The following is a 13,182-nucleotide window of genomic DNA, read 5'->3' as shown; positions in this document are numbered from 1 at the left end:
TGGGGGGGGGGGGTTAAAAAAAATGAACATTACATGTACTGCATTACTACAATAAGTAATAGCCATATCAATAGTCTTAACCCTTTGGCCTTGACCTTTATTCAAGAGATGTCTTCTTCAAACCAGTCTATCAAGTAAATAAATAATATATATATATTTAAAAAATCAGTTAAATTGCATCACAATGGTCATTTTAAACAATCCTGACCTCTGATCTAAACTTTTGACCAACTAATTTATTATCTATTAAAAAGTATGTTTTGTACTATGCATAACAAGTTCTTGTATAATTCTTTTACTCAATTGACCTATTAGTTGCACTATTTACAGTGATTTTAAAATTAGTCTCTCCAAAGTTAATTCTATGTTTAACATCACCCCCATTTTGGAGAACTTGGCAATTTGAAAAAAAAACCCAAACAAATCTGCATTTTTTAAAAGTATCTATTCCAGTTTGCTTTTACTTTTAGCACCTAAAAGCTGCACTCCATAGAGACAACATGTGGGCCCTCTGTGAGGTATACTTGAGCTGAGTCTATCATTTAAGGTGGTATGGGATACCAAACGAAACTTCTCCTACATATTTATGTACCCAAATTAGAAGGATTTGAAATACCCCCACCTTTCAGTATATTAAAGTGTAATTTTAATAATTTTTTTATTATTTTAATGAGAAATACAAAAACGATTTTTTTCTTGCATAATTCTTTTTTCATAAGCTTAATATTATAGGCAGGCGTTTGCTAATATAAAGTGTTTATAAAAACAAAAATGACAAGAAATATGTCTTAGTATTTTTTTAATTTTCAACAAAAAATAAGCGTAAAAAACTGGGAAAACTTTATTTCTTGAAAATAGACGGATAACATTTCATGAAAGTCTACAATTAGAATGCATCTTAATATGTTAGCAAAGTGAAATAAACAAATTGAAAATATATATATAAATGGAAAATATAAAATGCATTTAAAATTTTTTGAATTAAAAGATCCGAGCGGAAGAGTTATCCTTCTTTATTTTCCAAGGGTTGAAAAAAACCTGGGTGCTATTTTAGAAATGATGATCATTTTTTCCCAACCATAAAAAAATTGCACTTTGTAGTTTTCAACTTTGAGCGGTTTTGAAAACAACGCATGGACAATCGCTTTCCAGGACCTATCTTGTTCAGAGCAATTGCATTCATCTGAACGTTTTGGGACTATATACAACAGCTAGCTGATTTGTGACCAAACAGTTACTTCTTGAATTAAATAACAAAAAAGTCCAGCCCTAGTTAACGTGATAATTGATTGGTGATAATTCAGCACAATGTGAAGTAATTGCACTTATCCATGCCTCACCGCAAACAAGGTGCTGTACAGTTACTCAAACAATTGAAATACAGCTTTTGCTTAAAAGTGTTCAAAAGCAGCAATGTTGAAACTACCTTTTACAGGGGTTTGCTTTTTTAAATGTCCGTTGTACAATTATAAGTAAATTTATATACTTGCGATTTTTTTGTCTGTTTTTACTTAAAATGCCGACTTGTGAGAAATTGCATTGAAATAGGCTTCAGAGTGTTCTTTTCAACGGTGTATCTACAAATTTTGACCCGATAATAAGCACTCATGCAAATCAAAACAATACTTCAAACGGAAATACGTCATAACGTGGAGGTATCCCATACTACCTTAAACTGACAGACTTACTGAAAATGATCATTAAAAAATAAACCTACATGATGTTCAAATATTGACAGTATTTTAATTCATGTACATGAGTTTATAGTAAGAGCAGTGAGCTCAATAAATTAATGTGTAAGAACAGAGAAAATTTGACTTAAAATCTATATATTTGTCAAGCAAATTTTCCCAGAATTCCTTTGCCACCAGGATTCCATGCAATAATGGCACAGTTATCATTATTAAGATTTAGTTCTTGTGGAGAGCTAAATGAAACAAAAAATTAATTGTATCTACTCTACAATGCCTTTCATTACAATTGCAAAGGGTCAATTTAGACTCAGTTACCGATCGGAAATGAACAATTTACATATGATGTCATGTGACGTCACAATCTAGACTGTCTTGTACAGTTTCAATTAAGAGGAGGATCAGAGTTTCAAGTGTAAGCTATGTAAAGGTTTCAACTGCGCTTGCCCCAACAGTGTCCCCATAAACATATTACTCATTTGTTTGAATTAATTTTCTTCATTTTTTTCTATCTTCCATCATAGGTTCTGAAGTTTATAGGTGACAATGCCTTCATCCAAACACTAGAACCCCTGACCCAGGGGCTATGAACTTCACAATTTTAGAAGAGGCACCCCTGCTTATCATAAGTATGTGCTTAGTTTGTCTGCTTAGTGCCCAGGATCAAAGAAGATTTTTAAAAAAGAATATATGCATTTTCACTTTTTGGCAATATGAACCCCACTCCAACACCAGACCCCCTCACCCAGCCACGGGCCCTGAATTTCTCAATTTTGGAAGAGGCTCCTTTGCTCATCATAATCTGTACTTAGTTTATCTGTTAGATGCCCAAAATCAAAGATGTTCACAGAATTTTCACTATAAGACCAAAAGAGCCCTGCCCTTAGAACACCAGAACCCCTGACCCAGGGGCCCTGAATTTTACATTTTTTGTTGACAGCTCATGTTTATTATAATAATGCCATTTAATTCTACTGTTTGGTGTCCTGGAGTAAAGAAGATTTTTGAAAATTCCATTAATTTTGATGGTTTTTGCACCGTACCCCTCAAGCACCAGGGAGGCAGAAACCACGAAAATCAAAATTTATGTTTTCCTTTACCCATAGTTGCAATATGCCAAAATTGGTTCATACTGGTTCAGCAATCTCTGAGAAAAAGCTGAAAATTTTAAATTTATGACCTAGCTACAATCAATGACAGACAAAAATATATAGAAAACCTGTGTGACTAAGGTGACCTAAATATCTTCAAGTTTTTGCCTCACAATCTTGAAGTTTCTTTGAACCAAGATATTTCATGCACAATGAGAAAAAGTAAAGTCAAGGTCATACAGATGAAATTGATAACACAGTTAACTTGTTCTCACCAATATGTGTGTGAGTCTGAAGTTGATAAAAAAAGTCTTTGTTCTTTTTCTAAACTGAATTAGAGTCAGGCGGAGGTACAGAGGAATGAAGGACTGGCATGACAAACACTATATTCCCTGGCTTTACACACGACAGGGTGATAATAAAAATAGTTAAGAAGTCCATATTCAAAAGACAATCTCTAGTATTTTAACCTATACTAGATTTCAAAAATTGAATTACTTAATATCAGAAATTTCACTAGGAAAATGGAAGGAAAAGCATGCATGAACACAACAATCATTTCCCCTAAAAAAAGAGACCACAAATGTCAGATGTGGTGACCAGAAAAGGGGAATTCATGATCCATATCAAACACGATGTTGGCATGATTGACAGAAATAACCCCTTGTACCATCCATCTTGCTGTGTAAGGTGGGTTGTATTGAGTCATGTGAATCTATATCAAGTGTTTAAAAATCTGAAAATCCTGGTTTATTGTCTTAATTTTTAATGTGTGCATATCCTTGTTCTCTTTTTTTACAATCAAAAACTAACTCCACCTTAAATTAATTAATTCTTTAGCAGAATAAATTATAGTATTAAATTGCTAAAATAATATGAAAATAGAATCAAGGTAAAATTAAGCATAGTAATTTCATATACGCTGTGTCAAGAGAATCATTTCCATTAAAGTTTTAATGGATTTTTGTACCGTATACTTCTGTACCTGGTAATTCACCCCTGTTTATGTACAAAAAGGTTAATTTTTTTCAAATATTTTTTTTTACTACACTCATGAATTATACATAAACATTCATGCCACCCAGATCATAATACTTCAGTGTTTCATATAGGCAAAGTAACATACAAAATTCTAACTAACATAAACTTTTCACTTGAATAAAAAAAAAATATTGAAAGTCATTCAACCTCACCATAAATTTCGAAAGAAACAAGAAAACACAATCACTATCATGTACAAACTTCAATGATCATTTAAATATGCACAAAAGTGTGGGGAGCAATGGCACCTGTGGTTTTCAGAACATGCACAAAATCATGTCCGATGACAGAGAGAGAGACCAACACATGCATAATGTATTAGTTTCCCTGCATTTAATAAGACAAAGTATATCTTAAATTTAACTTCAGTCAAAGGTATCTTGCAATGACTTTTTGCATTTTAATTAATCATATTTACCTTGTAATGAAATAAATACCTATACAAATGATTGGTAATAATCAAGGTACTGAAAGTTATAAGTTATAAGAGTACTTCCACTGGAGGTACACATAAAAATAATTTAAAAATATATTAATGTTTATCACCATGTTAACTGGGAATATTCCTCCTTCATGTTACTTCATGTTAATGGGAAACTTATAAAGTACAAATAAAAACAATTTTTCTCTTATGAAACAAAAACATTTTTAAATATATTTTAAAATCCTTACCTCTTTCCCAATAGGAAGTGTACTTCCTAATGAGGAACAAAGTCCTACTACTTTGGACACCAGTGTCCTAAATGTTAGAAATTCTTTTAACACCACACCTCTTAAAATAGTCTTCATCTCTGGGATACCAGACCCTACAATTACATATTTTAAAATCTTAGTTATATTCTATTTATTATAAGACCTCAATTCATACTTTTTGACAGCAAAAAACACAACCTTCAATTTTCTCCTACTGATTTTAATTAAGAACCCCACCCTCCCCATTAAAAAAAAATATTTGCTCAATTTTTAGATGAAATTGACAACAAATGGGAACAATAAGTAACTTTGATAGAAAAACTGAAATGAAAAAATGCACTAAATCACTAGGCATTTGTGACAATGATAAACCTAAAAGCTTTATTATGCAGTACTTACCACAAGCCTGGGGTGAGACAAGATGAGAAAATCCTGTGGCAAATAATATAAACAGCAGTGTGTAAGACACCCAGGCAAAATACTGAAGTGGTGGGGAGAAAGCCAGCTCCTGATATAGCCAGAACTTAGCTGAAAATAAAGAAATTCTATAATATTTGACTATAAATTTACAAAATTTCAATAATGACATCACCCAGAATGGAATGAAATGAAATGTTAACCTTCAATCTATTCAAATCATTATAAATATGATAATTCTCAATTTTTGTCTTTGAATTCCTTCCAAAGTAAAATTATTGTAAAATTTTACACTGTTATGGTATGGAAAACTCATACATCAAAGCATACAAAATAGAAAATTAATTTTCTATCTTAATTATAATTGTTTTTCCTGACCTGCTTGGCACTTTTCAATGATATAATCCATAGTAAAACTGAGCAGGGCCATAAGAATTCCCAGCAGAGCCAAGAAGATCCAATCTTCTCCAATTTTTTGGAAGACAACATCTCGAAAATGGATTAATCTCTCTAATTAAAATGAAAGAAAATATTCAATTTGTATGTTTCAAAATAACCAATGACTAACTGCTTTTGGGATTTTGATGTGCACAAAATTTTTTTATTCAAAATTAAGTTAAGGAATTTTAAATTAAGCTTAAGAATTCCAATCTTAATTTTCTTGCATTTAATTATTTTTCAAATTGATATTACAATTTTATTAAGTTTGTGTGATAGTGAAATGAATTAAAATATACGCATTGACTAAAATGCCCCCCCCCCCCCCCAAAAAAAAAAGTAGTAAATAAACCAAAACAAAACAAAACAAAAATAAATAAATAAATAAAAACAACAACAACAACAAAATACAACAAACAATTTATGAGCATGATGAGAAAAAAAACTATAGAAAAATTGCAGCAGTTATGAAAGTGACAAATTAAAAATAAAATGCATTCAAGTACAGCATAAAGTGAACAGTAAGAAAACATCTAGTGAATCTATAAAATGTTAGACATTAAGCCTTCACAATTTTACGGCTACTTGATGTCATGTATATGATTCATTGGTGCCAGTGGTTTGTTAGTATTTTATAACATTATTTACTTAGAGCAATTCTTTCAATAAACTTTTTTTTCCAAATCTGGCTTGTTGATATCCAATCCCCCCCTCCCCCCTTCTGCACAAACTTTCTTAAAATTAGAACAAAATAATATTATAACTGTATATCTTACAGGTAACTTTTGTGAAAACACAACAAAACATCAAGCATGCACATTCAATATGTCACTGAATTAAAATAAAAAACTTGCAAAATGGAAAGTATGTGCTCTACAAGCAAGAATAAAACAGATGTTTTCTGCAGCAAAGATATTGAAAAAATAAAAGCAACTCTAGCAAAGAGATAGAATCAGACATTTTAGAATTAATCAAAATAATTATTAATGAGCTGAATGAACTCTTACTGAACTTAGGTGATTCTTTTAGAACTTTATATTTGAATCCTGTAAAAAGATGTCTATTCTAGTATATGACTATATATGATATCTAAAGATTCCAAATTTAAATATAGTGGTTGCTTAAACATATTAAATATTTTAAAGCTTCTCTAAAATTAATTTCATTGCTTACTGCTCTAATATGTAAATTTAAAAATGTTCATGTTACATGATGAAAAACTTAAGGAACTAGATTTGTTTATGAAACACTGATGCCCTTGTATGGCAGCTCAAGACCAAGGTTAAAGTTTTTCAAATGCAAGTCAAATTCCAAGGCAAAGGTCATAAGTTCAAAAATATTGATACCCAGAGAAAGGTCTGGTTACAAGGAATACACATGTAAAATATAATAACCCTAGTACCAACCATTCAGAAAATATGGCCAAGGTTTTTCAAAAAATAAGCCTTACGCCATGGTCAATGTCATGAGGTTAAAATGGTACCAAAAGGAAAGGTCATGTCACAAGGAATGCATAAGTGAAATTTGAAAGCCCTAGCAGCAACCATTCAAAAGTAATAGGCAAGGTTAAAGTATTTTCAAATGTAAGTCAAACTCCAGGGTCAAGGTTATGAGGTAAAAAATGTAGGTATCAAAAAGGTCTTGTCACAAGGAATACACAGGTGATACATGTAAGTCCTAAAACCCACCATTCAAAAGTTATGGCCAAGTTAAAGTTTTTCAAAAGTAGGTCAAACTCAAAGGTCAAGGTTCAAAGGTCAAAAATGTTGGTTTGAACACATGGAATACACATGTGATATAAATAAAGGCCTTAGGCAATAGCTGTTATGGCCAAGGTTAAAGTTTGGTAATTTTTTGAAAAAGTAGTCAAACTCCAAGTTCAAGGTCAAGAGGTCAAATATGAAAGATCTTGTCACAAAGAATATTCATGTGAAATATGAAAGCCCTTGGACCAACCATTGTAAAGTTATGGGCAAGGTTAAAGTTTTTGTGGACAAATAGACAAACAGATTTACAGACAAACAGACAGATGGATGGACAGACCAAAAACTATATTCCCAAATCTTTGGGGGCATAAAAATGACTTTCTTTACAACTCTGACTTGCTTAAATTAATTATTATAGGATATTTAAATATTATTGATATTATCAATAGCAGAGAATAAGCTGGAAAGATAAGGCAATATTCACACAAGTTACCTCTTTGCCGTAGTCTTTCTGCATTAAAAATTATTCAAATGACACACACGTGTAATAAATATTCTCTATATTAATACATCATGCTTCTTAAATTAGAAGTTATCTTAATATTACTGTTTTACAATGAACTCTACTTAAGATTCTATCACAATTGTTCAGTCCATTTACATCTCATTAACCCTGAGATAGCAGAAAAAAAAGTGGATTTTCTTCTCCAGGGAGTTATCAGGTATGGTACATTTAATACATTGTATATACTGCAGGACATTCACTTGACAGAACCCTAACCAGTGCATGTATAGCATAATGCTAAGAGGAGGGGCCACATACCTAAGTAGACCCTGAATCCTGTGTGTGGTTTAACCTCTGTGTTTCCAATGTCCCGCTTCTCTTTCTTGATCGTTCTCGCCTGGAACTTGGCCCATTTTCCAAGATCTCGTTTGTATTTTCCATAGATCTGTAAGACAATGAATTAAAATTTGAAATTACATTGTAGATAGCAATAAATATCACCTTCAATAAGATTCATCCAATCTCAAGACTATATACTATAGAACTACTTTTTTCCATGTGGTATGATTTATGCTATGTACAGATTCGCAAATTTTACAAGGAAATTTGTCCTAGTGTACGTAAAGTACATATAAGGCATATAGTGGCAATCTAAGAAATCTGCGTAATTTTCTACCTGCGGATTGAAAAGAAATTTTGATTCCGCAGAATTTTGACCCTGTGGGGAAAAAGTATACATTTACAGTATATATTTTCAATAAACTAGCAAAACATAGGAATATTTTTATAAATATTCTGTATACATGTACATTGTGCTTTTGTTGATACGTCTAGATCTATACTATAAAAACACCTATAGATTTAAACAACTTTTCATCCCTCAATAGACAGACAATGACTGTTACATTTAATCTGTGAGAAAAGCTTTATGAATGATATTTCACAGTAACAGAATCATAAATTGGTCATACTTGACCCAGAATGACCACTAGGAACTGACAAAACAACTTATTTAATGACAAATATCACACACGTTAAATTGATCTCCAGACAATGCAAAAGACATTAATTATTTTTGGATGGTTTTTGTCTTCCAGTTCATGTATTCTTGTATTGTTGAGTCAGAGACTCCTTTCTTTCTGATATGATTTAATGATAAATCAATGCTATTGGGAGATCTTTATTTAAATACAACATAACTTAAATTCTGTGAAAAAATGTACAGAAATGTACGAGAAATTATTCTTTAGGAAGTTATAAGTTATATATGACATAAATGAAACTAGCCAAAAAAATACAATATGTCTGCTCTACATAAACTGACTAGTGAGTACCAATGCAGAGCTTAAATATACATGTATTTCTTTTACACTAATCTTCAGATCAGATCAAAAACTGAAGATTTCAATTTATCTGACAGGCTAAATATGATTTTATTATGTCTGTCGTCTGAATTAATTTCCTGCATTTTTTAGCAATAAAAGCTTTGATTTTAGAAAAAAATCTTAACGTGGTTACGCATAATTCGGCAAATGACCATTATTTCATTATGCATATAAATATACACATACTAGACAAAACATACCACCAGTATATAAGTATGTATACATTTGTTTTACAAAGATGGTTTTATATCCTTATGTAACTGTCTACTGTATTACCTGACTATTTGAAATCTATCAATAGTATTAAAAACCCCCAACCATACCAAGTTAATTTCAATGTTAATACGCTACTTATATTCAAAAATCTGATATAAATGACAAAAAGTTATGTAAAACCTTGTTTTTTTACATCATGTAGAGACTCATTCAGTTGTAAAAAAAGCTATAATATGTTCCTTTTATAAAGAGGAAGTTTCCTTTGTTGTTTGAAATAAACATGACCTTTAGTTCCAACATGTGCCATGTACTGCATATTTCTGACAGAGGTATAATTAACATTACCGGTATATTGTACCGGGTAGTAATTAATATAGTTTTACAATTATATTTAAAACAGGAAACAGCACTTTTCCTGAAACATTTAATTTTGGATATGAAAATAGACATGTAAACAAATACATGTATGTATTGTAATGAACAGGATAAATAAGGCTGAAAAGTTTACAATATGTATTTAACTGATGTTCTTAATGTTTGCCAATTTGCTTTAAAGAAGGGGGGGGGGATGAAATGGCTCCTTTTCTTTCTTTAACTGAAGACTTAACCCTTTTAAGCTTCGTTAATATTTATCTAATACTAAAATAAGCTGGAGGTCAATCATTTGCACAACGATCATATTCCTTTTTTTTTGGTATACAATGTGTAAGAAGGGGAAATTTCCTTCATCCAACTTCCTTAAAAGCTTCCAGTTTGCATATTTGACATCATTTTAATTTTGCATTATGAAACCTCCTGCAGAAAAGAATTTAAACAGCAACATTTCAACAATGAAACCACTAAACTAATAATAATTATATTTCAGTTTTGGATGCATTTATTTCCCCAAAGCCTTTTCTTGCCATATATGCTATAACAACACAAAGAAGACAAAATATTAATAAAAAAATAGATATACCATATTCATCTGGGATTAATTATGGAGTAGAAATTAGACAGTGCATTCATTTAGAATTTGGGAAAAGTGCCATCTTATACATTAACAGGCCCCTGCAGGCCCGTAGGAAGCAATTTCACTTTGAGGGGGCACAACCATACATTTTCAGTTGAGGGGGCACTTTCAACTGCCAAAATTCTTGACAAGCAAAAAAAAGAAAAAGAAAAAAAAGGGCATCAGACGTTATTAGTGAGGGGGCACAAGCATGTAGTAGCTACTATGTTTTCTATAGTATTCTATATATCGGCAAAATTATTGGGGGGGGGGGCACGGCCCCCCCGTGCCCCCCCCCCCCGGTTCCTACGGCCATGCCCTGTAAATTGATAGAAACTTAACTATTCATATCTTTCGCATTATTTGTGATTTCAGAAACAATGATATGCAGTTCATTGTCTTTACGAGTATTTGATAGGTATGTTTATTTAAGGATGTTTACAGAGACCTATACGTTAGTATATAGGTCTCTGATATACAGAATTTTTGTGACTTCTTCTCCCTGACTGCTGAGCGCGGTGAACTTATCAGTCAAAACGATACCATTGCATACACCTCCACAAAGAATGTTTCAATTCGCAGCGCTTTTTGATTGAAAGTCGAAACACCAATCATTCTCATTAAGTTGCTGTGCTAATCTTAACAATTTCTATGCATCTATCTTACCAAAGTTTCCTCGTAGTCAAATTTCTTGGATCTCTCTTCTTCTTTCTCCGCCATCTTTACACGCCATCTGTTGACAGGAATATCCTCTTCTACGATTGGTTCATTCTTTTCCTCACATTTTTACCTCCTGGAACAAGAGAACAAATATGGAAACTCGGACAGATCTTTAATATTAAACAATATGTATAAACCGGATGTAGCTCTGTAGTAAAGCATGTGAACTTTGATCTTACTGCGTTCATTAATCATTAACTAGAGTGATATTGAATTTGATTTTCATACTTTGTGGATCACATATGTCAACAGTATATGCGGTTTATCTGCAAGGAATTCATAGTATTCCAATAGTTAATTATACCAGTGTCCTTTCTGACATATTTTATTTTATCAAATGACTACTAAAGTAGTCATATTGCAGAATTTATTTGATAAAATAAAATATGTCAGATAGGACACCAGGAATACAGATCGAACTTTATTAAATAGTCAACTACCTACACATTGATCGAATAGGAATATCTTATTCTGCATAACAGTCTTTGAACAAAAAATAAGAAAACAAATAAACAATTAAAACCAGCAATTAGAAAAAATGAAAAGTAAAAATCCATCTGACCTATATTATACCTTTCTGGACTTACGGATAGAATCCTAGAGATTAAATGCTCTGGCTTTCAGATACAAAACCTTTTCCTATGAGAGACCGAATTCTCTTGAAATACGATATCTGATGTTTGTAAAATTCTTAAAAGCATATCTGCTGCAACCCCTTCAGATCTGCCTTGGATTCTATACATTGCCATCTTTGAAATGATATTCTGTTTTTTTTTTTTTGTTTTTTTTTTTTTAATTAAAGAGTGTTTCTGAAATTCTTTTACTACCACAGTTTTTCCACCTTTCTCGAGAACAAGAACGAGGTAATTAACAAACGAGGACATCAGTAGAAAATCTAGCGTATGACATAATATATACAATCAAATCATATTGCCTTTAAATGTACTCTCAAAAACCATCAACCCGTTTTGTTGTAAGTCTAAGAAATGCATGTACATATTTTCAGTCAATTTGCAGATTTCCTACTTTTGTTAAAACGTCATAGAATTTCATCACTAAGATTTTATTCACCTATATGTACCGGTTAGCACAGCACAAAATGCGTTTGATAGATCTATATACAAATACGTGATACCGAAAAAGGTTTTTTTCAGAATGAACCAAATTCACCAAACATACGAAAAAAGAACCAAACAAACTAAAAACGAGTGATTTTATAGGGCTTCTGTATTTCACGTCTTTTAAAGTACCCCCCCCCCCTTCCCATTTTTTTTTTCAATTGTCATTGTATTCAAAATAGCTCACATATATGACATTTTTTCATTGATATTTACATTTGAGAGATTCTTGCAATATTACTTTGCACATTATAAGTTGTTTTCGGAATGTAAGACTGCATGCTATTATATATTAATTTGCTGAAAGTTATTTCTGGAAATGCATTTAAGTTTTGAAAATACGACCTGATACTTTTCACCCAGAATATTTCAAGAGACGTATTAACGCTTCCTCAAAAATACGCTTGTGTGAAAACTAACTGTAAGGTCATACTCATGGACTTTCAAAACTGATATCCACTACTTAAAATCTTTATTCAGTTTTCAAGCACACATAAACAGTATAGCGCCATCTGACCTTAAAATTTCTCCTCATCAGTTGTAGTTCTAGAGGACGTGAACATAGACTTTCTTTCAAAGGAATCCCAAAGTGAAATCATATGTTAATATTAATACATTGTAGATGTTTTCCACGGGAAACTGGAATTTTGCAGTTTGTCATGAATGTTCACTATTTTCGTTTCCAAAAACTCTGAGTAAAAATTAAAAATAAAATATTGGTATAGCTGTCGTATTAGAAATCTAGAATGTTTGGGCTGGCATTAAAACAAAGTTTTCAATATAAAATTTCTGTAAAAATTTGTTTTCACTAAATCAAAATTAACAATACGACAGCTATTTTGAATTCATTCTTCATGTAACGTTTGATTAAAATGTGGATATCTGAAAACGCAGAAATTTGTTCACAAAAAAATTATCGTTATTTCATTCACCATTTATCAACATTCTTAATTTTCATTTTAATTTCAAATGCAGAGGCGAAAAATTACTCAATCCATGCGGTTAAATTCTAAAACAGTAGTAGTTCGTGTCTACATAATTTATTCATCACTCTTACATGATCACGTAACCTTCACCCACTGAAAAGCATCGATAATAGGAACACAAGCAAAGTTTCCTGTCTATATTTTGAATAGGAGGGTGTGCCATCATTCCATATAAAGATTACCA

The 13,182-nt window shown here is 31.6% G+C and overlaps 1 protein-coding gene across 4 annotated transcripts in view; it reads right to left on the bottom strand.

The window, feature by feature from the left end:
* LOC133172637 (chloride channel protein 2-like) overlaps positions 1 to 13,182 on the bottom strand; it is a 29,906-nt gene that overhangs the window by 16,129 nt on the left and 595 nt on the right. Inside the window, exons 2-8 of one of the 4 annotated variants that reach the window (XM_061307574.1) lie at positions 10,841 to 10,967; positions 7,901 to 8,027; positions 7,571 to 7,588; positions 6,379 to 6,417; positions 5,312 to 5,443; positions 4,916 to 5,044; positions 4,496 to 4,629 (exon numbers count right to left, since the gene is read on the bottom strand). In XM_061307574.1, the coding sequence (XP_061163558.1) occupies positions 4,496 to 4,629; positions 4,916 to 5,044; positions 5,312 to 5,443; positions 6,379 to 6,417; positions 7,571 to 7,588; positions 7,901 to 8,027; positions 10,841 to 10,894 (633 nt within the window). In that variant the 5' untranslated portion in view covers positions 10,895 to 10,967. Of the gene's footprint in view, positions 1 to 4,495; positions 4,630 to 4,915; positions 5,045 to 5,311; positions 5,444 to 6,378; positions 6,432 to 7,570; positions 7,589 to 7,896; positions 8,028 to 10,840; positions 10,968 to 13,182 lie in introns of all 4 variants that reach the window. The other 3 variants (XM_061307575.1, XM_061307576.1, XM_061307577.1) reach the window with 3 other exon arrangements.

The sequence above is a fragment of the Saccostrea echinata genome, unplaced genomic scaffold (assembly GCF_033153115.1).
Source record: "Saccostrea echinata isolate AGI-Se365-2 ecotype Australia unplaced genomic scaffold, CSIRO_AGI_Sech_v1 ptg000054l, whole genome shotgun sequence".
NCBI lineage: Eukaryota > Metazoa > Mollusca > Bivalvia > Ostreida > Ostreidae > Saccostrea > Saccostrea echinata.
Note: the sequence above shows the minus strand (reverse complement) of the source record. Positions and strands in the feature narration are given on the sequence as shown.